General features: G+C 46.6%; 2 protein-coding genes and 1 long non-coding RNA gene across 6 annotated transcripts in view; 2 read left to right on the top strand and 1 right to left on the bottom strand.

The window, feature by feature from the left end:
• Positions 1-12,577, top strand: part of BPHL (biphenyl hydrolase like) — a 38,527-nt gene extending 25,950 nt beyond the window's left edge. For all 3 annotated transcript variants that reach the window (XM_058733167.1, XM_058733165.1, XM_058733166.1), the window contains exons 6-7: positions 1,194-1,317; positions 12,040-12,577. In XM_058733167.1, coding sequence (XP_058589150.1) covers positions 1,194-1,317; positions 12,040-12,093 — 178 coding nt within the window. In that variant the 3' untranslated portion in view covers positions 12,094-12,577. The remainder of the gene's footprint in view (positions 1-1,193; positions 1,318-12,039) is intronic.
• A 670-nt stretch (positions 12,578-13,247) lies between these two features.
• On the bottom strand, positions 13,248-17,204 carry TUBB2A (tubulin beta 2A class IIa). Its single transcript, XM_058733164.1, has 4 exons — positions 17,047-17,204; positions 15,657-15,765; positions 15,191-15,301; positions 13,248-14,504 (listed from the first exon to the last, which is right to left on the bottom strand). Exons 1-4 carry the CDS (start codon positions 17,101-17,103, stop codon positions 13,444-13,446), a joined length of 1,338 nt encoding a protein of 445 aa, XP_058589147.1. The 5' UTR covers positions 17,104-17,204; the 3' UTR covers positions 13,248-13,443.
• Positions 17,205-17,333: 129 nt separating this feature from the next.
• On the top strand, positions 17,334-20,791 carry LOC131513866 (uncharacterized). 2 transcript variants are annotated; one of them, XR_009262853.1, is made up of 4 exons: positions 17,334-17,596; positions 18,412-18,497; positions 19,067-19,129; positions 19,504-20,791. It is a non-coding gene; the product is annotated as an uncharacterized LOC131513866 (long non-coding RNA). The 2 variants fall into 2 exon arrangements; XR_009262854.1 differs by having other exon boundaries at positions 18,973-19,129.
• Positions 20,792-21,521: the final 730 nt, after the last annotated feature.

The raw sequence follows: 21,521 nt of genomic DNA, 5'->3' as shown, positions 1-21,521 counted from the left end.
AATAAGTGATTATACTATTGGTGGGTGTGTGTCATTTCAGGGGTAGGAGAGGGAAGCTTCTGAGACCTAGGGAAATACTTCCCTGGCCAACCCACCACCTTCTCATTTAGCAGGCAGTGACCCCCAAGTCAGGGGGAGGGACAGGCCAGGTGCCTGGACAGCTTTCTCAGAGCCCCAGCACTTTCTTCTCAACGCAGGCAGAGGCAGGTAGGAGGCAGGAGAGGAGGGAGCTCGCTTTATGGAGTACCTGCTGGGTGCCTAGAACCTTCAATATGACATCTCTTTTTAACCTCATGGTTAACCCCAGAGAACTGTAACTATCCCTGTTTGACCAAGGAGGAGGCTAAAACTCATAACTAAGGAACCACCAAGATTTCACAGGCAGGAAACAGCAGGACAGGACCAGAACCAGGTTGTTCCACATTCACCTTTCCACATTCACCTTAGAAATGTTGTTACAAATGGGGGTGAGGACCTCATAATCTCCGAAGTATGTCAGTCAGGAATGTCATGGAAGCAGGAGGGATGAAAAGAAGTTGGTTTGCCATGTGTAAACTTTAACCTCACAGTAAGGTATGTAAGCTTTAAGGGCTAGCTGGAAGCCCAAGAACCATTTAAGACATTATTTCAAGGGAAAAGCTTTCACATGCCAAGCATCTACCATCACTTTGCAAATTGGAGACTGCTCTATATAATATAAAGAATTGTGGGTTTTTTTTGTTTATTTTTCCTATTTTACATGAATTATGACTATAAATCAAGTGAACTTCTTGTTTACTAATAGAGCTTCCAAAGCAGAGGGGAAAAAAATAGAGAAACAGGAAGACACCTCAGACCCATCTTTTTTTTTTTTAATGTTTATTTTTTTTTGAGAGAGAGAAACAGAGTGGGAGCAGGAGAGGGAGACACAGAAACCAAAGCAGGCTCCAGGCTCTGAGCTCTCAGCACAGAGCCCGATGTGGGGCTCAAACCCACAAACAGTGAAATCACGACCTGAGCTGAAATCTGAGGCTTAACTGACTGGGCCATCCAGGGCCCCCACCTCAGACCTCATCTAAGGCAAACCACCTCTTCTACAGACAGGGACACTGAGGTCCAGAGAGAGGCATGATTTGTCTCAGTTCTCTGCTTTTCTGACTCACCTCCTGGGATGGTCCCGTTGAAGCAGATTATCCTTGCTATTTGTCTTTCAGGGAATATCTGTCGGCACTTGCTGCCCCTGGTTCAGTGCCCCACCTTAATCGTGCATGGGGAGAAGGATCCTCTGGTCCCACGTTTCCATGCCGACTTCATACACAAACATGTGAGAGGGTCACGGTAAGTCCAGTCTCTGCTTCAGCGCTCTGCCTCACCGCCTTAGGAAATGCGTGGAAGAAGCCTTGTAAGGAAAAGAAGCATGAAGATTGGGGTTTTTTAAGGTATTACCCGCCCCCTCATTTTGCCCATGTCAATAAATAGTACTGCTCTATTTAGGGTTCCAGGGAAACATGGCGCACACGGAGCCCTGATTTGTGGGTAACCAGTACCCGGAGGGAAAGAAATTCTTGGGTGGATTATTTTAATGTTGCCGCAAAGGCATATCTGCTAATAGGTAGTAAGCCCTGTAACACTGCAGACAGTTTAGATTTATAGCAATCATTGTTAATTAAAACACTTTTATATATTTGGGAATTTTCAGGTTAGTTTATCATTATAAAGGTACTATCGACCCTAGGGAAACTATATTAATTCCAGAGATGCTGTCATTACTCTGGACATCTTTGGAATTCTTTTGGAATTGGCTTTAGTAATGAGAAAATCCTCCCTCCCTTCCTCTTTGCCTCCCTCCCTCTTTGCCTCCCTCCCTCTTTGCCTCCCTCCTCTTCTTTCCCTCCATGAGCCTTGTTTTTTTTTTTTTTTTTTAATTTATTTATTTTTGAGAGAGAGACAGCATGAGCAGGGGAGGGGCAGAGACAGAGAAGGAGACACAGAATCTGAACAGGCTCCAGGCTCTGAGCTGTCAGCACAGAGCTGAACACGGGGCTCGAACTCAGGAATGGGGAGATCATGACCTGAACTGAAGTCAGACACCCAACCAACTGAGCCACCCAGGCTCCCCATCCATGAGCCGATTTCTGATGTCTACTGTGGACCAGCACTGCTTGGCATGGTCCTTGCTGGCCCCTGCCCTGGGTGCACACAACAGCCCATCAGGGAAAGCAGACTCAGAAACAGTTCCACAACTTCTTTTTTTAATTATTAATTTTTTTTGAATTCCAGGATAGTTAAATATTAGTCTCAGATGTACTGATTTAACAGTGCTAAATATTAGTTACAGGTGTACAATATTGTGATTCAACAATTATGAGCACATTACTCAGTGCTCATTATGACAAGTGTACTCTTAAACCCGTTCACCTATTTCACCCATTCCCTACCCACCTCCCCTCTGGGAACCATCAGTCTGTTCTCTGTACTTAAGAGTCTGTTTCTTGATTTCTCTCTCTGTCTCTCTTTTTCCACTACTCGTTTCTTAAACATCACATACGACTGAAACCATATGGTATTTGTTTTTCTCTGACTGGCTTATTTCACTTGGCATTATACTCTCTAGATCCATCTTGCAAATGACAAGATTTTGTTCTTTTTACAACTGAACAATACTCCATTGTGTATATATACCACCTCTTCTTTATCCGTTCACCAGTCGATGGACTCGTGGGTTGCTTCTATAATTTGGCTATTGTAAATAATGCTACTATAAACATAAAATGCATGTATCTCTTTGAATGAGTGTTTTTGTATTCTTTGGGATAAATACCCTGTAGTGTGATTACTAGGGTGGGGTAGTTCCATTTTTAACTTTTTGAGGAAACTCCATACTGTTTTCCAGAGTAGCTGTATCAGTTTGCATTTCCACCAACAGAGCAAGAGAACTCCCCTTTCTCTACATCCTCGCCAACACCTGTTGTTTCTTGAGTTGTTGATTTTAGCCATTCTGACAGGTGTGAAGTGATATCTCCCTGTAATTTTTTGATTTGCATTTCCCTGATGGTGAGTGATGCATCTTTGCATGTCTGTTGGCCATCTGGATATCTTCTTTGGAGAAATGTCTGTTCATGTCTTCTGCCTTATTTTTTAATTGGATTATTTGTTTTTTGGATGCTGAGTTTATAAGTTCTTTACATATTTTGGATACTAACCCTTTATCAGATATATCACTTGCAAATGTCTTCTCTCATTCAGTAGATTGTCTTTTTGTTTTGTTGATCATTTCCTTTGCTGTACAGAAGCTTTTTAATTTTTTTTTTTTAACATTTATTATTATTGAGAGGCAGAGAGACACAGAGTGTGAGCAGGGGAGAGGTAGAGAGAGGGGGAGACACAGAATACGAAGTAGGTTCCAGGTTCTGAGCTGTCAGCACAGAGCCCGATGTGGGGCTCGAACTCATGATCTGTGAGATCATGACCTGAGCCAAAGTCAGTCGCCCAACCAACTGAGCCACCCAGGTGCCCCTGTGCAGAAGCTTTTTATCTAGATGTAGTCCCAATAGTTTATTTTTGCTTTTGTTCCCTTGCCTCAGGAGACATATTAGTAAGAAGTTGCTATGTCCATGTCAGAGAAATTACTGCCTGTGTTTTCTGCTAGGATTTTATAGTTTTAGGCCTCACATTTAGGTCCTTAATCCACTTTGAATTTATCTTTGTGTGTGGTGTAAGCCATCCACTACTTCTTTTTTTTTTTTTTAATGTTTATTTATTTTTGAAAGAGTGAACGTAGGGTAGGGGCAGAGGGAGGGGAACATAGGATCTGAAGTGGGCTCTGCCCTGACAGCAGAGAGCCCAATGTGGGGCTTGAACTCACAAACTGCAAGACCATGACCTGAGCCGAAGTCAGACGCTCAGGTGGCTGAGCCACCCAGTTGCAACAGCCATCCACTGTTCTTAATCATATTATTCCATGATACATTTCAACAAACAGATTTCTTAAAGAATATTTAAATGTAGGGGACATGCTTCTTATTCTAAAATAACATATAATTATTATAAAACTGTATAATTTTTACATCCATATAGCATTATATATTTTAAAGGGCATTTTACATACAATATCTAATAACTCTTCATAACAAACTTATGAAAAAATATTGTCCCCATTTACAGATGAGAAAAATCAAGGCTAAGAGATGTTAAGCAATCTTCTAAGGTTGCATAGCTAGTAAATGACAAATCCTAGATTTTTTTCCCCCCTCCTAATATAGCACTTTTCCCCCACAGCACAGCTGCCTCTCATAAACATACTCTTATTTTAATATGATGGTAAGATGCCTGGATTATATACTTGCTGACCTGGTTAATTATCTTTTAGCTTCAGAAATGACAGGTTTTGCACACTGAGGCTCATGGTAAATGCAGTGTGTTCCCTCAGAAAACCAGGTTCAATAAAAGTCTGCAAGAAAGTTTAATTTAGGAATTCTGTTCTAAACCCATCTCCTAGCAACAGAATACATCAATATGGGAAAAAATTTTTCCCTTCCCGTTCAGATGTTAATTATTTCAGTGGACTATTTTGTGAAAGATCATTTTTTTTAGAGCAGTATTCTTTGGAACAAGTGAGTTGAAGGTGAAGTGTTATTGGCAATGATTGTCTTCAACTGGTTTGCATTTTATACCTCTTATCTTCGTCTGCTAAAAGACCCCTTTATGTTGGACATGAATACGAACCCACCTGGAACACAGGTGGTTTATTTTGGACCCCACAAAAGGAAAATGGGTTCTTTGAGCACCAGAGTCCTTTGAGATTCAGCCATTTGACAACAGGGAAGCAGGTTAGAGTGGCAGGTTTCCAGTGAACTTAATATTTCATTATCTTGCTAGGTACATTTATAATTAAATTTAAGGATATAGTCTATCCCTTCAGAGATTATATCAACAGGTATTACATATGAAACAAATGCCTTTCTCTCAGAAGGAGGCCAAATGGAGGGCGCTAGGTGGCTCAGTAGGTTAAGGGTCTGACTTCAGCTCAGGTAATGATCTCACAGTTTGTGAGTTCGAGCTCCGCATTGGGCTCTCTGCTTTCAGCAAAGAACCTGCTTCAGATCCTCTGTCCCCCTCTCTCTCTCTCTGCTTCCCCCCCAACCCTGCTCTCTTTCTCTCTCTCTCTCTCAAACATAAATAAACATTTAAAAAAAAAAAAGGAGGCCAAAGGAAGGGCAGGATTGTTCAGCAGGCCTGCTTCCTATGTCAATTTGTCTCTCTTTTTGTGTATGTGTATGTGAGGAACAATGGTAGACTCTCTTGGAAGCGAAAAGGCCTTAAAGATCATTCAGGTTCAGTGGTTTTAAAATTTGTTTTTAGCTGAACCGTTCCTCCTAATAAACTCTGGTGCAGGAGTCCAAGATACAAAACATAAATAAGAGCTATTCTGATAATAGCAGCGATGGGGAGCATACCTGCCCCTTTGATTCTTCTTGTTCTGCCTCAGCCCCTGTGCATTCCCTGCTCATCCAGCCCTCCCTCCTAGACTGAAAAGCCCTGATGTCGCTCACCACCTCCCTGGCTAGCTAGCTTCTTCTTGGGCATCACCCTCAAGGTCAGCCCTGGCTCACTTTCGGAGGATTTGTGTTGAGCAGAGGTTGGCGCCCATCAGACCCTTTGGGGTTGCAGTGGATGGGCCCCAGGAGGCAGTGGGGCTGAGCCAGCTCAGAAGAGGATGTGACTACGCAGCTGAGTGAGCTACATGTGTGCTTACAGTGTATACTGGTCAGCTGGGGCCGCTGTAACAAGTATCACACTGGGCGGCATAAACAGTAGAAATCTATTCCATCAGAGTTCTGGAGGCTGGAAATCTGAGATCAGGGTATCAGCAGGGTTGATTTCTTCTTATGCTTCTTTCCTTGGCTTATAGATAGTTCTTCTCCCTGTATCCTTACATGGTCTTCCCTCTGTGTATGTGCCTTCATCTCCTCTTACAAGGATACCAGTCACATTGGATTGGGGCCCACTCATATGATCTCATTAATCGCCTCTTTAAAGATCTTCTATCCAAATAGGTCACACTTTGAGGTCGTGGGGGTTAGGACTTCAGCATATGGATTCGTAGAGGATGCAGTTCAGGGCATAATCCTATGTTTCTGTGGAGGTGCTCCGATCTTGGGAATGAGAGGACCAGCGGAGACGAGGGTCTGGGTTTCAGACCCAGCTGCAGATGACCAGCACCTTGTCTGGAATCCCCTTCCAGCCCTCAGCCCCTTCTGTGGCCTGGCCAAGTGTGCTCATTCCTCAGGTAGCAACTCAGATGTATCCTCCTCCAATTCCTTATCTTTTTGGGATCACCTGGTCCTTTTTTACCGCTGTTAGCGTGTAAATTTAATATTCCTCCTGCTGAGCATGTCAGCACCAATCCCAGGATGTGGTCTAGTGCATTTTAAAGTGCTTAGTACACTTTGAAAGAAAGAGACCATGAGAGGCACACAAGGGCCACTGACTGGTGACTCAGTCCCAAAAAGTGTGGTGCAGAGTCCCAACTGCATGTTCTGAGACCAGGGCCAGAGAGCCAGGTCAGGTGGGAAAGAATGATGGGTAAAGTGTGCAAAGAGCTGGGGTTCAATGTCAACGAAAGGGGAGAGGTGGAAAATGGAGTCTTGCCTGGAGAGCAGAACTGGTGTGTTGGAGTCCTGGAACCCTTCATAGCAGTGGTTACATGCCCTGGCAGGGAAGGAGATGGACCCAGGTCTGAGTGCTGGCTCTGTCACTAAGTGTGTGCCCTTCAGCAGTGTGCATCTGTTTCTATACCTCTGTTTCCCTGTGTGTAAGATGGTGATGATACCTGTCATTTGTTTGTACATTTAAGATTTAATAGGAGCTCAGTATGCAGTAGCTGCCACTTCTGTGGGTGGAATGCTGCTGTGGGTTCAGGTGATCAGGGGCCCGAGGAGACAGCTGGGGTGTGGCTTGTGAGTAGGTCAGTGGCAAGCTGCCCTTGACCCGATTTTCAGCACCATTGTCAGTACAGGTGTGTGGGTGTATTAGTGTTCTCCAGAGAAACAGAACCAATAGGATACACATAACACACACACACAGGGGCTCCTGGGTGGCTCAGTTGGTTGGGCGTCTGACTTCAGCTCAGCTCATGATCTCACAGTCTGTGAGTTCGGGCCCTGTGTCAGGCTCTGTGCTGACAGCTCAGAGCCAGGAGCCTGCTTCGGGTTCTGTGTCTCCCTCTCTCTCTCTCTGCCCCTCCCCTGCTCATGCTCTGTCTCTCTCTCTCTCAAAAATAAATAAAAACATTTAAAAAAATAAAAAAAATAACACACAGGTTGATTTACTGTATGGGATAGGAATTGGCTCGTGAAATTATGGAAGCTGAGAAGTCCAAGATCTTCAGTGGGCAAGCTGGAACATCTAGCAAACTGGAGACCTGAGAGAGCCAATGGTGTGTTTCCAGTGTGACCGAAGGCCTGAGAACCAGAAACAGTCAGTGTTTCAGTTTGAGTCCAAAAGCAAGAAAAAGTTGATGTCTCAGTTTGAAGGCAGTCAGGCAGGAAGCATTTCCTCTTAACTGGGGGAGGATCAGCCTTTTTCTTCTATTCAGACCTTCAACTGATTAGATGTGGCCCACCTATATCAGGGAGGACAATCTACTTCACTGAATTCTAATGATTTAAATGTTAATCTCATCCAAAAACACCCTCACAAAAACACCCGGAACAATGTTTGATCAAATATCTGGGCATCCACGGCTCAGTCAAGTTTACACATAAAACCAACCATCACAGTGGGGAGGGCAAAGGTACAGGCATTCTCCACAGAGGTCTTGGCCTGTGGTAGGTTCACTGGAGGATGTGTCAGCAGGCTGGCAGTGAGGGTACACGTGATTAGGTTGTCTAGGCAGTGGGCCAGGTTCTGTCCTCTGACTCATGGAAGGGAAGAAGAGAGGAAGGGACTTCTCTCTGTAGCTTCCTGGGCTCTTCAAGTCTGGCCATCAGAGGTCAGATGGCCCCAGACCTCCAGTGCAGGCCAGGAGGAGATGCACATGAGCAGGGGTGAGATGAATTGACCTAGGTGACAGAGATTCATGCTGAGGACAAAGGTTTGTTTTTAGCTCTGTGGTAAAGTGAGCCAGGTTACTGGGAGTAGGTGGACAGTAAGCAGGGATGGCTGCCTTGGCTTCCACTTCTAGGCCAACCCCAAATTTGTGACAGGGGAGAGGAGATGTGCCCTCCCCTCTAACTGCCCCGGATGACTTTCTCTCTAGCTCTCCCCATCCCTTCCTCCTGCAGGTGCTCCCTCTAGTGCCTCATCTCTAACTGCTTGCTGCTGTGGTTGAAGGGAAAGCAATCAGCTCAAGATCCCACTTAGGGTCAGGTTACAAGATTAACTCCAAACAGGATTAGGCTCATCCTTACAAAGCTGAATCCTTTGCATTGTAGCGAGAGTGGGGTCTCATCCTTTCTAGACAAGACTTACCGTGACATGTTGTAAAATCTCTCCAACTGGAGTGGATTGTGTTAGCCAAATGTAAATAAATTATGCTCCCAAGTCAGAGCATTTCATTAATATGCCATACATAATTAGAACCTTTGTAAGGACTTTTGCACATTGTAAAGTACAATTCAATAAGAATAAGAAAATAATAGCAAACATTTATTGGTCACTGTGTGCCCAGAGATCCCATACTATGAGCCTCATATGCATTTTGTCATCAGAATAATCCTATGGGGGTAGATGCTGTTACTCATCCCCCTTTTCCAGATGAGGAATTGTGGTTTCAGGAGATGAAGTAACTTGCTAGTATAGATCCCATGTTGATTAGACTGGACATGTCCTGACCCCATACTGCCCATGCCTTTAACCCTGTGGTATCACCTCCCATAACATGCAGCTGTGACCCAAAGAAAGCTCTCAGTCCAGTCAGAAGGCCCCTACTTGGCCCTTGTAGTCCCAATCCCCCAGGTTTGGCAAGGCTTGTGTCTCCACACACGAGTTACAAGCATCCATCTGGTAGACCCTGATAGCCCAGAGGGGTCTGTTCCTAGCTGTGGCATTACTAGAAAAACAGCCTCTGAGGAAGTTTTGTTTCTTTCTAATGCTTGAGACAAGGTTGGATTTGAGAGAAGAAACTTCTCAGCAAGACCTCTACTTCCGCCTTTCCCAAACATCTACTTGGGCCTGGCCGCCCTCCGGCTGAGAGGAGAGAGCCTGCTGGGGAAGATGCAGGCTGGGAGGCCATGCTCTACACCCCTGCTTTACCAGCTTGAAGGAAATTATGGCCCATCCATTATCACCCTTTTCTTAGATGGGCTCTCTAAAAGGAACAGAGAGGGCGCCTGGGTGGCTCAGTCGGTTGAGCCTCCGACTTCGGCTCAGGTCATGATCTCATAGTTTGTGAGTTGGAGACCTGCATCAGGTTCACTGCTGTCAGCACAGAGCCTGCTTCAAATCCTTTGTTCTTTTCTCCCTGTGTCCCCCCCGTGCTCATGCTGTCTCTCTCAAAATAAAGAACATAATAAATAGATGGATAGATAGATCGATAGCTAGCAAGCAGAGAATAAAGAATTGAAAGGGGATGTTGTTGGCAGCCAGGTTTGGATGGCCTGGGGAGGAATGCCTGAAAGAGAGAAGGCCTCCCTGTGAGTCACATTGCTCTCCAGTTTTCATAGGGGAAGAGCTCCAGGTACAAAGAATGACTACTTTGGTTTTTGGTTAAAACAGAAATGCTCAGACTTAACTAACAACTTTATGGGTTCATATATAATGTAGAGGTTTATCATATCCAAAGTAAAGGAAAAAACTATAGCGCATTACTTGTTGCCTGTTCCTGTCTGTAGCTCTCCGAGCTTAACTTGAAAGCTGTAGAAGGTTAGACTGAGGAAGGAGAGGTAATATAGTGGGGCCAGCATGTTTCTCCTTTGTCACCTCATCTGTGAAGAGCATCCTGGAAAGAGTGTTCTCAAGCAGAGGTAAAACCACCACTGAATTTACACTGTGGGATTAGACACATTTCTGTTGCTGAGAAGATCTAGAGTCACATCTCTTTTTCTAAAGGAGCCAAATGCAGGCAGGAGCCGGCCCCAGCAAGCAGGAGGCCCCTTCATTTCCAGCTGAGCCATGTGTTTGATTGTGGGGGACTTGCTACTGATTTTCCTGGAAAATGTGGTTGTTTGAAAACACAGAGCATGGGATTAGTTCCTTTTGTTATTTGGGTGAGAAGCTCCCTCAGCAGTACACTGCTACATTGCCTTGACATCTACATATTTATGCCTGTCCAGGTGACTGTTCCCAAAGAGGTACACTTGGTAAGTGTTAAGTGTAGTGAATCCTGTGTCAAACCTAAAGGCCAAGGATATACTAAGGACCTTGAAATGACCTCCACAATGTATCAAGGAGAAGAGCAATTTTCTTTATAACCCCATCCATCCACCCACCTATCCACAGTCCAGTGCAGATCTGAATGTAGATGCCTCAAAACAGGCCTCCACTATTTTTAATGAAGGGGACCTAGTTTTTCTTTACCTGAGACCTATAGAGATTACCAATGAATAGTGCAGGATCACTGAGGCTAAAAAAAAAGAAGAGATTCACAGTAGGTGTCTCTCCTTCCTTGGGAATCCTGAGAAAATTGTAGCAACAGGGCAGAGCATGTGATAATCAGCTTGACTACCCATGAAGGAAAATGTCCAGCTTTGGCAGGTCGGGGTCCCTCTGCTTCAGAGTTCAGTTAGTATACATTCAGTTTAGCCTAGACATGTCCTTCTATGACCTTTCAATATCCTTGCAGTTTGTTATTTTCTGCCTTCTAAAAATGGAGACCCTGAGCATCCCTGCAAGCCCTTGTTCCTTGTGTAGCACAACTGGGGTCCTGTCTTTGGGGTTGGTGCAGCTTATCCTTTATTTCCTGAACCACATTAAAATTGAATTTGGAGTGTTCTGGCTATTAATGGCATTATTAGCTTTCCCCATGGCCTCAGAAAGATGCCAACAATATATCCTTTTTCGAGTAGATTATCATGTGTATCTACATACACCTACCTCACACCCAGTGTGGTGGAGTTGCAGGGAACCCAACATTGTCCAAGGACAGCTCTATTCCCCAGCTCCTTTTCCCTGCAAATCCTCCTTAGTGCTCACTGAAGTTCTTAGAGCTCTCAAACCCCAGTTGTTGAAAGGTCAGAGAATTTGGCAATGTAGTAACTGGCATTTTGCCCCAGTATGACCCTTTTAATGTCCCTATTGTTACTGTATATAAAATAGCTTGAACTTTTGCTTATATCCTAAAAGCTTTGTTTAAAACTTTTATTATTTCTGCGCTTTTATAGCCAATAAATGCAGAACTCAGAGAAGACTGCTTTTATTAAAGAACTTGCAACCAGCCACATTTGACCAAAAGCTTATTGAAAGAAGTCTCATGAGCACAGTGAGGTTTGCCACAAGACATGTGTGACAGCTGCAGAACAAAGCATTGCTGATGCCGCCTCCAGCTGCCCTCACAATCCTAAGGAACACTTAACTTGCCCTTTGTCTGGTGGCTTGTATCCAGACTTAGTCAATCCTCCAAAAATGACTGGGTGATTTTGAGCCTTAAACAACAGGCTGGTGGGGGCTGTGATTTCTGATTTGGGCTTTCACTGTAGGAAACCCCAAGAAGCTCACCTGTTCCAATCCAGTGGAGTCTGGACATTTCGTATTTTTATCATCTCCTCAACCTTCTCTCTTAAAGTCAACCTTATTAAAATGGATTTTTTTTCTCCCTAGGTAACAACCAAATCACATCCCCCACTCTCATCAGATTTAAAGTCAAACTCTTTGTTACAGGATACAGTTCCAAATTCCAGTTGCCATGTGTGTGCTCTGTTAGGTCAACGCCCAAGAAGCTTTCACCCTTAAGTCTATATTCGGGGAAAGTTTGTATTACGTATCTTATGTTTTCTCCCCAGTAGTAGTCACGAAAAGAAGGGGCGGTTTTCCACTTCAGATTTTCATGAAATGTTAGAAAGGGTAAGAGTTTGACTAAATTGTGTGCCATTAATCATAAGTGCTTTTTTTTTTTTTTTTTAGGTTGCATTTGATGCCAGAAGGCAAACACAACCTGCATCTACGTTTTGCAAATGAATTCAATAAGTTAGCAGAAGACTTCTTACAATAAAAATGCCCACTGCTGGGAGCTGGGCATTCCTTAGTGTGGGGCTTCAGCCTGTTGCCACCTGTGAAACACACCCGTCACACCTCACCTCCATGCTTTCTACTCCCTGCAAAGTACTCTCAGACATACACAAATAATGACCTATTAAAACGTCTTCTAGGGGCATCTGGGTGGCTCAGTGGATTAAGTGTCTGCTTCTGGATTTCAGCTCAGGTCATGATCTTGTGGTTCATGAGTTCAAGCCCTGCATCCTGCTCTGTGCTGACAGCTCAGAGCCTGCTTGGGATACTTTCTCTCTGCCCCTCCTCTCCTCATACTCCCTCTAAATAAATGAATAAACACAAACAAACTTAAAGTCTTGTAGCTATAAAGCCTACAAAAATTAGATCTGATTTTTTAAACATTAAGTTGTGAATTCTACCATTAGTTGAAATAAATTCTGGTTGTGATTTACTTTCTTTCGTATCTTAGGTGAAGCATTTGGAGTATTTATCACTGTTATTTCAGGGTACATTGAATCTTGAATTTATGCTGTACTTTTTATCTGAGAGGTACAAGTTTTCACTGGTCTTTTTACTTGTGTTTATCACATTGTTCAAAGCAGAGAAACACGACCCTCCATACTACGTTTTCACAAGGGTTGCTGGAACTACAGCAAGTAAGGTAGGAAGGTTTGCTTTGTCCTTAAATCTCAATTCACTCCTGGACATGTTTACTGGATTCATTTACTTTAATACTTGGGGTCAGTGAAAATGAAAAATATGTCTTTATATCTGTCTTTATTAAAAGAGCAGAGAAGCCATTAACTTAAAAATACTTAACAAAAATCCAATTTTGTTAAGATGACTAAACCCAGAAGCATTTACTGGAAGGGCACCTGGTGGCTCAGTCATGAGCTCACTGTTCTGGGTGTTGAGCCTGGTATCCAGTTCTGCACTAACAGTGCAGAGCCTGCTTGGAATCCTCTCTCCCTCTCCCTCTGCCCCTCCACCACTTGTGCGCACGCTCTCTCTCAAATAAATATTAAAAAAGAAAAAAAAAAGATAAGATGTAGTGAGTTAAAAACCAAAAAAAGCATTTAGTGAAATAAAAATTACCTGAAAGGAAAAAAGAGACCACAAAGTTTTAGACACATGCTTTTTTATTAGTATAGATATCTTAGACAATACTGTAATTTTTAGGAGTTCCACATTATTACATCAACAGTGTGAATTTCTGACAGAGGCAAAACTGAGCACCATAGTATACAAATAGAAAGACCATGCTTGATTGAGGACAACAGAAGTTCACTAAAGATGCACGATGTATTTGAGAAGTCCTTAAGCCTCGTCCTCGCCCTCCTCCTCCTCGAACTCGCCCTGCTCGTCGGCCGTGGCGTCCTGGTACTGCTGGTACTCGGACACCAGGTCGTTCATGTTGCTCTCGGCCTCGGTGAACTCCATCTCATCCATGCCCTCGCCCGTGTACCAGTGCAGGAAGGCCTTGCGCCGGAACATGGCCGTGAACTGCTCCGAGATGCGCTTGAACAGCTCCTGGATGGCCGTGCTGTTGCCGATGAAGGTGGCCGACATCTTGAGGCCGCGCGGCGGGATGTCGCACACGGCCGTCTTCACGTTGTTGGGGATCCACTCGACGAAGTAGCTGCTGTTCTTGTTCTGCACGTTGAGCATCTGCTCGTCCACCTCCTTCATGGACATGCGGCCGCGGAAGATGGCAGCCACGGTCAGGTAGCGGCCGTGGCGCGGGTCGCACGCGGCCATCATGTTCTTGGAGTCGAACATCTGCTGGGTCAGCTCGGGCACCGTGAGCGCGCGGTACTGCTGGCTGCCCCGGCTGGTGAGCGGCGCGAAGCCGGGCATGAAGAAGTGCAGGCGCGGGAAGGGCACCATGTTCACGGCCAGCTTGCGCAGGTCGGCGTTCAGCTGGCCCGGGAAGCGCAGGCAGGTGGTGACCCCGCTCATGGTGGCCGACACCAGGTGGTTGAGGTCGCCGTACGTGGGGGTGGTCAGTTTCAGGGTGCGGAAGCAGATGTCGTACAGCGCCTCGTTGTCAATGGAGTAGGTTTCATCTGTGTTCTCCACCAGCTGGTGCACCGACAGGGTGGCGTTGTAGGGCTCGACCACCGTGTCTGACACCTTGGGCGAGGGCATGACGCTGAAGGTGTTCATGATGCGGTCGGGGTACTCCTCCCGGATCTTGCTGATGAGCAGGGTGCCCATCCCAGACCCTGTGCCGCCCCCCAGCGAGTGGGTCAGCTGGAAGCCCTGCAGACAGTCACAGCTTTCTGATTCCTTCCTCACCACGTCCAGGACCGAGTCGACCAGCTCAGCTCCCTCTGTGTAGTGGCCCTTTGCCCAGTTGTTTCCAGCACCGCTCTGGCCTGCCAGAGGGAAAGGAGAATATTAGACACTAAAACATAAGGAAATCTGAATTCTTTCATTTTGACTATAGACTAATCTTGGAATTGCAGATTCTTCTCTTTTAGATATGCTTTCTTACAGAAAATTTTCTATACATCCATGATCTTCAAAAACACTGGAGATCATAAGCAAGTTTATTCATATGGAGTTATTAACTGATCAAGAAGACGGTTTAACAAAACCCAACTGGTTTTAAAATTAGGAACAGGAAGCTTCTGTGAATAGGTTTAATAAACAGGCAAGGGCAAGGGTACAATATGATCCAAAAAGAAGATGGGCTCCAAGCTGCTGTCTCCACTTCTGGTCACAACCTGTGCCTTTGGCCTTTGGCTTCCTGAAGTGGTTACCTGCTGTCTCAGGCCCTCTGACATTACCGGCAGCCTGTTAACCTTCCCGTTGGAAGGTTCATTACTGCTCAGTATTCTTTACTGCCACGGGTTGCTCTGTAGTAGGACCACCATAGAAGCCCTCTGCAGGCTGACAGCTCTTTGAGCTGCCCAGAGAGGGGCCAGAGAAGTGGCCAGGACCCAAGGCTGTCCATGGGCACACAATCTCCACCTTAGCATTCAGCACCAAGAACGTTGATTTCCACAGTGTTGAGAAAGGAGACTCACTGAGCCATTTGCCATGGATCAGGACTACATACCGAACACGAAGTTGTCTGGCCTGAAGATCTGGCCAAATGGTCCAGACCTGACCGAGTCCATGGTGCCTGGCTCCAGATCCACCAGGATGGCCCGAGGTACGTATTTGTTACCTGTGGGGAACAGAGCCAGACTTAGACCTGCAGTGGGCAAGGGAATCACAGGCAAGACTGTGCTCTATGTGCCTTTCACGGCAGAATCATTAGAGAAAATTCTAGCATCTGAGGCAAAAGTGAGCAGAGGTGCTTTTCTGCTTTAAAAGAGATGATGGCATGCTTAGTCATGGCAAACATGCAGGAGTCGTAAGGAACTATAAAGTGTATTTTTGCCAGTTGACATTTAAAATGAATGCAAGAAGCATGTCTTTGGCATTTGTATGTTCCTAGCACATTCAGTCTGCCACGGTATGCAAAGCAAGGTTGACTGGGCAAAAAAACAAAACCAAACAAAAAACACTGAAATAATCACCAGCAGCTTCGTTGTAGTACACATTGATTCTCTCCAGCTGCAAGTCACTGTCTCCATGGTAACTGCCAGTGGGGTCGATCCCATGCTCATCACTGATGACCTCCCAAAACTGGGGAGAAAAAAAAACCCACATGATGGCCTAGCATCCTAAACATCAAGAAGGATGGCCCTTTTCTCCCTGTCATGTCCTTGGAACAGTGGCCATTGTGGTCAGACAGTGGAGGAGTCCTATAGCCGCAAGCCCCTGTACCTCCAGCAGCTGCTGCAGAGGGGCTTGGAAATCTGCAGAGCATCGGCCATATTATGGCGACAGACTGCAAAGCTGGGAAGGGCACTGAACCAGGAGGGTGAGCCCAGCAGATCCCCTTCTAGGGAAAGCTATGGATGCTGGGGAGGCCATCACCCCCAGGCAGGGCTGAATGTCACAGCATCCCAGCAGATGGACGGGTCCTGCCAGCCAGGACCAAGGACCTCTTGGACCCCGCCCTGAGAGACTGCCTCCAGGGATCAATGTCTCCTGGCGCAAACCCCACCCAGCCCTCCAGGCAGCAGTTTTCTACCACTGACATCCTGTGGCCTGTCGCCCCTGCCCCCAGCAGGGGATGGTTGGGGAAGGGCAGGCAGGAGGAATCTGGGAGCCCGATTGGGGACAGTGGCCAGAGCAGGGCACGCTGAGGGCACAGGCTCCATTGTGAATTTGCAGCAGGAAAGGGGGCGGGGAGGTTGGGGTGGGCAATATGGCGGTTCTGAAAGAGACCACGTCCTTGTCCAGGCGCCCGCCCACACCCTTGCACCACGCTGGCTCCTGCCTCGCCCACTGCGGTGGGAAGTCCCAGCCCCAGGACGGTCACCTGCCGCCTTCCAGACAGGAAGTCAGACTGTGACATTATGTATCATCACGTCCAGATGGTGCTCATATTAGGGAAATTATCTAACATCCTCGTCTTTGTAACCCGACAAGAAGTCTCTCTAGCTTGTCACCCCAATGACATTGCATTTTTTTCATTCAAACTATAGAGGAAAATAAACAAATTGAATTCCACATGAGGCCACTGGATTAATAAGACCTCTGCCCCTGCCCAAATTTCAGAGAGTAATACATCCAGGGTAATGTCGACAACGTCTGGCAGAAGGGCCGTGTCCGAGGAAATTTCAAAAGGCCTTGATTAAAGGCACACACAACTGCGTCGCCGCGCGCATCGTGGCAGGTTGTGTGGCTTCCTGGGCCCCACCCGGCGGCCGCGCCGAGAATGCGCCACCGGGCCGGCGGGCTACCGCCGCCTCCCCCCGGCCCCTGCCCTGCACCCTGGGGTCCCGCCGCCCCTGACCCGGGTCCGCACCCTCGGGGCCTGCCGCCCCCTGCCCAGCCCCTGCCGGGCGGTGCGCCCACCTTGGCGCCGATCTGGTTGCCGCACTGGCCCGCCTGGATGTGCACGATCTCGCGCATGGTGCCGGCTGCGGAGAGGGTGGAGGCGCTGGCCCTCGGAGCTGTGCACGGCGCGACCGGCGGACTCCGCAGCAGAGACCAGTCGCCGCCCCCCAGCCCAGCCTTTTATATGGGGGGACTGGTCCCCTCCCCGGTCTGGCCTGCGATGACGTAATGGAGGGCGGGGCTGGGGGCGGCGCCGCGGGGACTGCGGCACCGCGAGGGGGAGCTGGGGCGCGGTGCGAGGTGCGGGGGCGCTCCGGCCTGACTGCTGACTGCAGGGAGGGCGCCCGGCACCTTCGTCCGGCGGCCAAGGGCGGTGTCGCGGCATCGGGCCCAGCCAGCCGCGGTCGGCTCGATCCACGGACGCTGCCCCACCCTTGAACTGGGTCTTTCAGTAAACTGCATCCACACCCACCTTTCCACTCTGGATACCCGAGAGGGGCTGGAAACCTGGGTCGCGGAACCAGGGGGAGGGGCTGCCTCCAAAAGGGGTCCTCGCCTCCTCGGAAGGGTGAGAGGCAACGAGTACCCTTTGGAGTAGGGAGACTAGAAGTGATAGTGGGCTCTCAGTCTGTTCGCTAAGCTTTCCTGCCTGCCTCTCTAGGCAGGGTCCCCGAGTCCCGGCCGCGTTCTCTTTCTATTTAGGGTGGAATTCGCAGCTAGTCTAAACGAGGGGAGGGGGCGCAGGGTGGGGAAGAGTGAGGGGTTTCTCGGTGAGAGCAGAACGGAACTGTGTTCAAGGAAACCAAGGATGGCAGGGTGGCATTTTCCTTCTACTTGTGAGGAAGGTAGTTGGTTTGGGAGGGTGCTGGATTTGCCTCAGTCTGCTTTGGGTCTTCTTCATAAAAACCACTTAAATGTGGAAAATTCTGCGTGTGAGAGTGCGTGTCAGAGAGGGTATTCTAGCCACACATCAGCCCAGGTATGTGTGCCTTGCATTCAGTATGTCACCTGGAGCTCACCGCAGCCTTATAGAGCTGCCCAGTCTGGTTCAAAGGCCACCAGCCACGTGTGACTACTAAACACTTGAAATGTAGGTAGTTTAAATTGAGATGTGCTTTAAGTGTAAGTATTCACTGGATTTCGTGGACTGGGCACGTTAAAAGGCTGTAAAATATTCCATTACTACTTTTGTATATTGATTACATATCAAAATATTGTGGATCTATTTTTAAAATTAATTTCACTCATTTTTCTTTACCTTTTTAAATGACTGCTGCACTAGTAGTGACTACTGGAAAAATTTGTTACCTTTGTGACTCATGTGGTATTTCTATTGAACAGCCCTGTTCTAGAGTAAATGTAATGACTCTCCCAATTTCACAGCTTGGAAAAGGAGGCTCAAAGAGCTGACTAGCTACAAAGCTAGTAAGTGAGGACATCTAGATTCCTTCTACAAAGACAAAGCCCAGGTGAGTTTTAAAGGCTTGGTTAGGTTGACGTAACACCCAATCTTAATTATTCTCAAAGATGATCCTGAACATTGGGCTAGGTGAGCAGGGACCTGGGGACTGTTTTTGTTTCCCTGCACATACTCCTTTTCCTCTCTGGGGCCAGTTTCTCCAACTATAAAATGATGATAATTATAGGTGCCCTGCAGCCAGCTTTGTGAGTAGGAAATGAGAAGCTCTATATGAAAGCAGGTCAAGTTTATGGAGCAAAACTGCCCCCCATAAAACCAAGCTGATGCTGTCATTATAAGTAGGAAGCCTGCTTGCCATGTTAATAGTGGGCATATATCAGAGGCGGGCAGTGCTATGGCTTCATCATGCCTGCTTTAAGAAGCCAGTCCTTTGGGGTCCTCTCAGAACCAGTCAGGTGCCTGATGCCCTGTCTCAGAAGGGGATGGGTTTCCTAGGCTCTCTCCTCCCCTCCCTCCCCTTGCAGATGGGCCCCCAGTACACAGTCCATCCCACTGATGCTGTTCCCAGGTTCCTAAGGCCTGGCCTCCTACCTTCTCCCCATGTCTGCCTCCAACTAGGACATCTTGGACTCTTCATGACCAGCCAAGCTTGGTCCCCTCCAGAGAATGGCCCTGCCCCAGGTAACTTCACCAATAGCACAGTGCCACAAAGATTTTCAGGAGATAATTGCCTCTGGCCTTGTTGTTGCCTTCAAGATGGGGACTTGGGGCCAAATAGCAGAAGATGTGACCTGATAGGGACCTTACTGGGGACAGGGGACCCTGACAGGGGTGCTTTTCCCTACCTGTGGAGGGCTAGATCACCCTCACGGATGGTGCCCCCTCTGCTTTGTTTTAGTTGGGTCCTTAAGCACATCACCTACCTTCTCTGAGCCTCTGTTACCATATCCGAAACATGGAAATCTGTTTTTGTTATGTTGTGTATGTGAGACACAATGTGAGCTGGACGTTTAGTGAACATGCAGTCAATAAATAAATGACAACATTGATTACAGCAGGCCCAGGCACATGAGGACTGCCCGTGGATTACTGGCAACAAATGTCCTTGGCCGAGGCTCCCTCCTCCCGCCACCCAGTCTGCACCCAGCCTGCTTTCTCCTCTGCTCACTCCTCCCCCAGTCCCCGCCCCTGTTGTCTGTTGGAATATAATCAAAGAAGCACACAGGCAGATTTTTAAATAATGCCTGCCCAGCCTCAGGTGACTCATCCGATGGCTGTGAGCTCCAACTCTCCTCCATGTGGGCGTCGCCAGCACCACCACATTGGCACACAGCAAAGCTATGCTGCACAGCACCCATGTAGATGATAACAGGGGGAAACGAGGCCCACTGATCCTCCCTTTCCCTGGAATAGGCTTTTGGCAAGCTTTGGGGAAAGGTGGTTTTCTCCCCTACGCTCCTGTATAAAAAGGAGCAGATCTTCTGGCTGTTGGGCAGGGTGGTGGGGGAGGAGAGCCAACATCCTCCTGCCACCTGTCATTTCCTGCTTTGGACTTGATGTCACTGTCGAGTGTTTGAGCCATCCCTGCCCTGAAGGCACTTTGGGGTGATGATGACAAAATTCAGACTGGAAAGGAAAGGAATGAATTGCCAGTAGAAGGCTGGGCCGGGCCTGCATTTTACAGAGGGACTCAGGATCTCACGTTTCGCTCTGCTGGGCTGTTCTTATTTCCTGCCTTCCATGAGAGGAGTCTTGTGAAAGCACCCGGGAGATGTGGGATGATGATGAACATTACTCTCAGTGGATGCCATCTCTAACGCGACACATGTGATCTGGTTGAGAGAGATTTAATTGGGATTCTGAAATTTTGAGCATCAGTAGAATAATGAAAACCCAAGAGCCATTCCAGCAGTAAAGTTGTATGAATTATTCTGGAACAGCCTCACAGTGTATTTGTTTGTGTCCTCAGAGGAGGTCCAGGGGACAAAGCACTTCCACTTCTCTTTCCTGTGAAACTCGTCTAAAATAGCCTTGCCTGCTATATGTGTGCTGTGAGCACACATCTTCAAGCTTTTGAATAAAAGCATTTCTTTATGAAGATGGAGGAAATTTACTTAAAGCACCTAAAGTGCTTCCTCTTTATAAAGACCACCTAGGTGTCAGTTGATCATCCTACTCTTGATTTTAGCTCAGGACATGATCCCAGGGTTGTGGGGTCCAGCTCCGCACCTAGTGTGGAGCCCACTTAAGATTCTCTCTCTCCCCCTGCCCCTCTCCCCTGCTCGTGCTCTCTCTCTCTAAAATAAAAATAAATAGGGGCACCTGGGTGTCTCAGTCGGTTAAGCATCTGACTCTTGGTTTCCTCTCAGGTTATGATCTCACAGTTTGTGAGTTCGAGCCCCGTGTCAGGCACCGCTCTGATAGCATGGAGCCTGCTTGGGATTCTCTCTCTCTCCCTCTCTCTCGTCCCTCCCCTGGTCACTCTCTCTCTCAAAATAAATAAATTTTTAAAAATTAGTAAAATAAAAATAAATAAAATAAATAAAAATAAAAAATTAAAAGACTGCTTAAAGTATAAATGGTCTGAGCCCCAATTTAACTTACTTTGAAAATGTCATTTCCACCACGTTATAGTTTATAAAAGTTTGCACCAGATAATAATAATTTGGAGTAAATATATGGCAATGTTTTTTAGCCCCTTCTAGAATGTTTCATTCCCAGTATGTGTTACTTTTACTAGAATTGTCAATCTGGACCTTTCAAAATAGAAAACAACAAATATGTGTGTGTGTATGTATGTGTGTGTGTGTGTGTATAATATACACATACATTATATACACATATATATTTTATTATGGTAAGAAAACTTATTTTACATATTCATATTTCTGACTACAAAATTAGAAATTTTAGAAAATACTAAAGAACATTGAGTGTCTTTCTACCCTTCTCTGTATGTGCTTTTCTTCTTCCTTTTCCTGGTCATTCGGGTGTTTCTGTTTGTTCTTTTTTAACATCATTTCAGTTACATTCGCCTTGGACATTAGAAATGAAGAAATACTATATTTTCTTA

This window comes from Neofelis nebulosa, chromosome 6, assembly GCF_028018385.1.
Source record: "Neofelis nebulosa isolate mNeoNeb1 chromosome 6, mNeoNeb1.pri, whole genome shotgun sequence".
NCBI lineage: Eukaryota > Metazoa > Chordata > Mammalia > Carnivora > Felidae > Neofelis > Neofelis nebulosa.
The sequence above is the reverse complement of the archived record's forward strand: the minus strand, read 5'-3'. Positions and strand labels throughout refer to the sequence as shown.

Coding starts and splice junctions, on each gene's coding strand:
- TUBB2A (XM_058733164.1), bottom strand. CDS start 17,103: ATGCGCGAGATCGTGCACATCCAGGCGGGCCAGTGCGGCAACCAGATC. Junction 15,302..15,656: donor GTACTACAACGAAGCTGCTG/GTGATTATTTCA, acceptor TGTTCCCCACAG/GTAACAAATACGTACCTCGG. Junction 14,505..15,190: donor GCCAGACAACTTCGTGTTCG/GTATGTAGTCCT, acceptor TCCCTCTGGCAG/GCCAGAGCGGTGCTGGAAAC.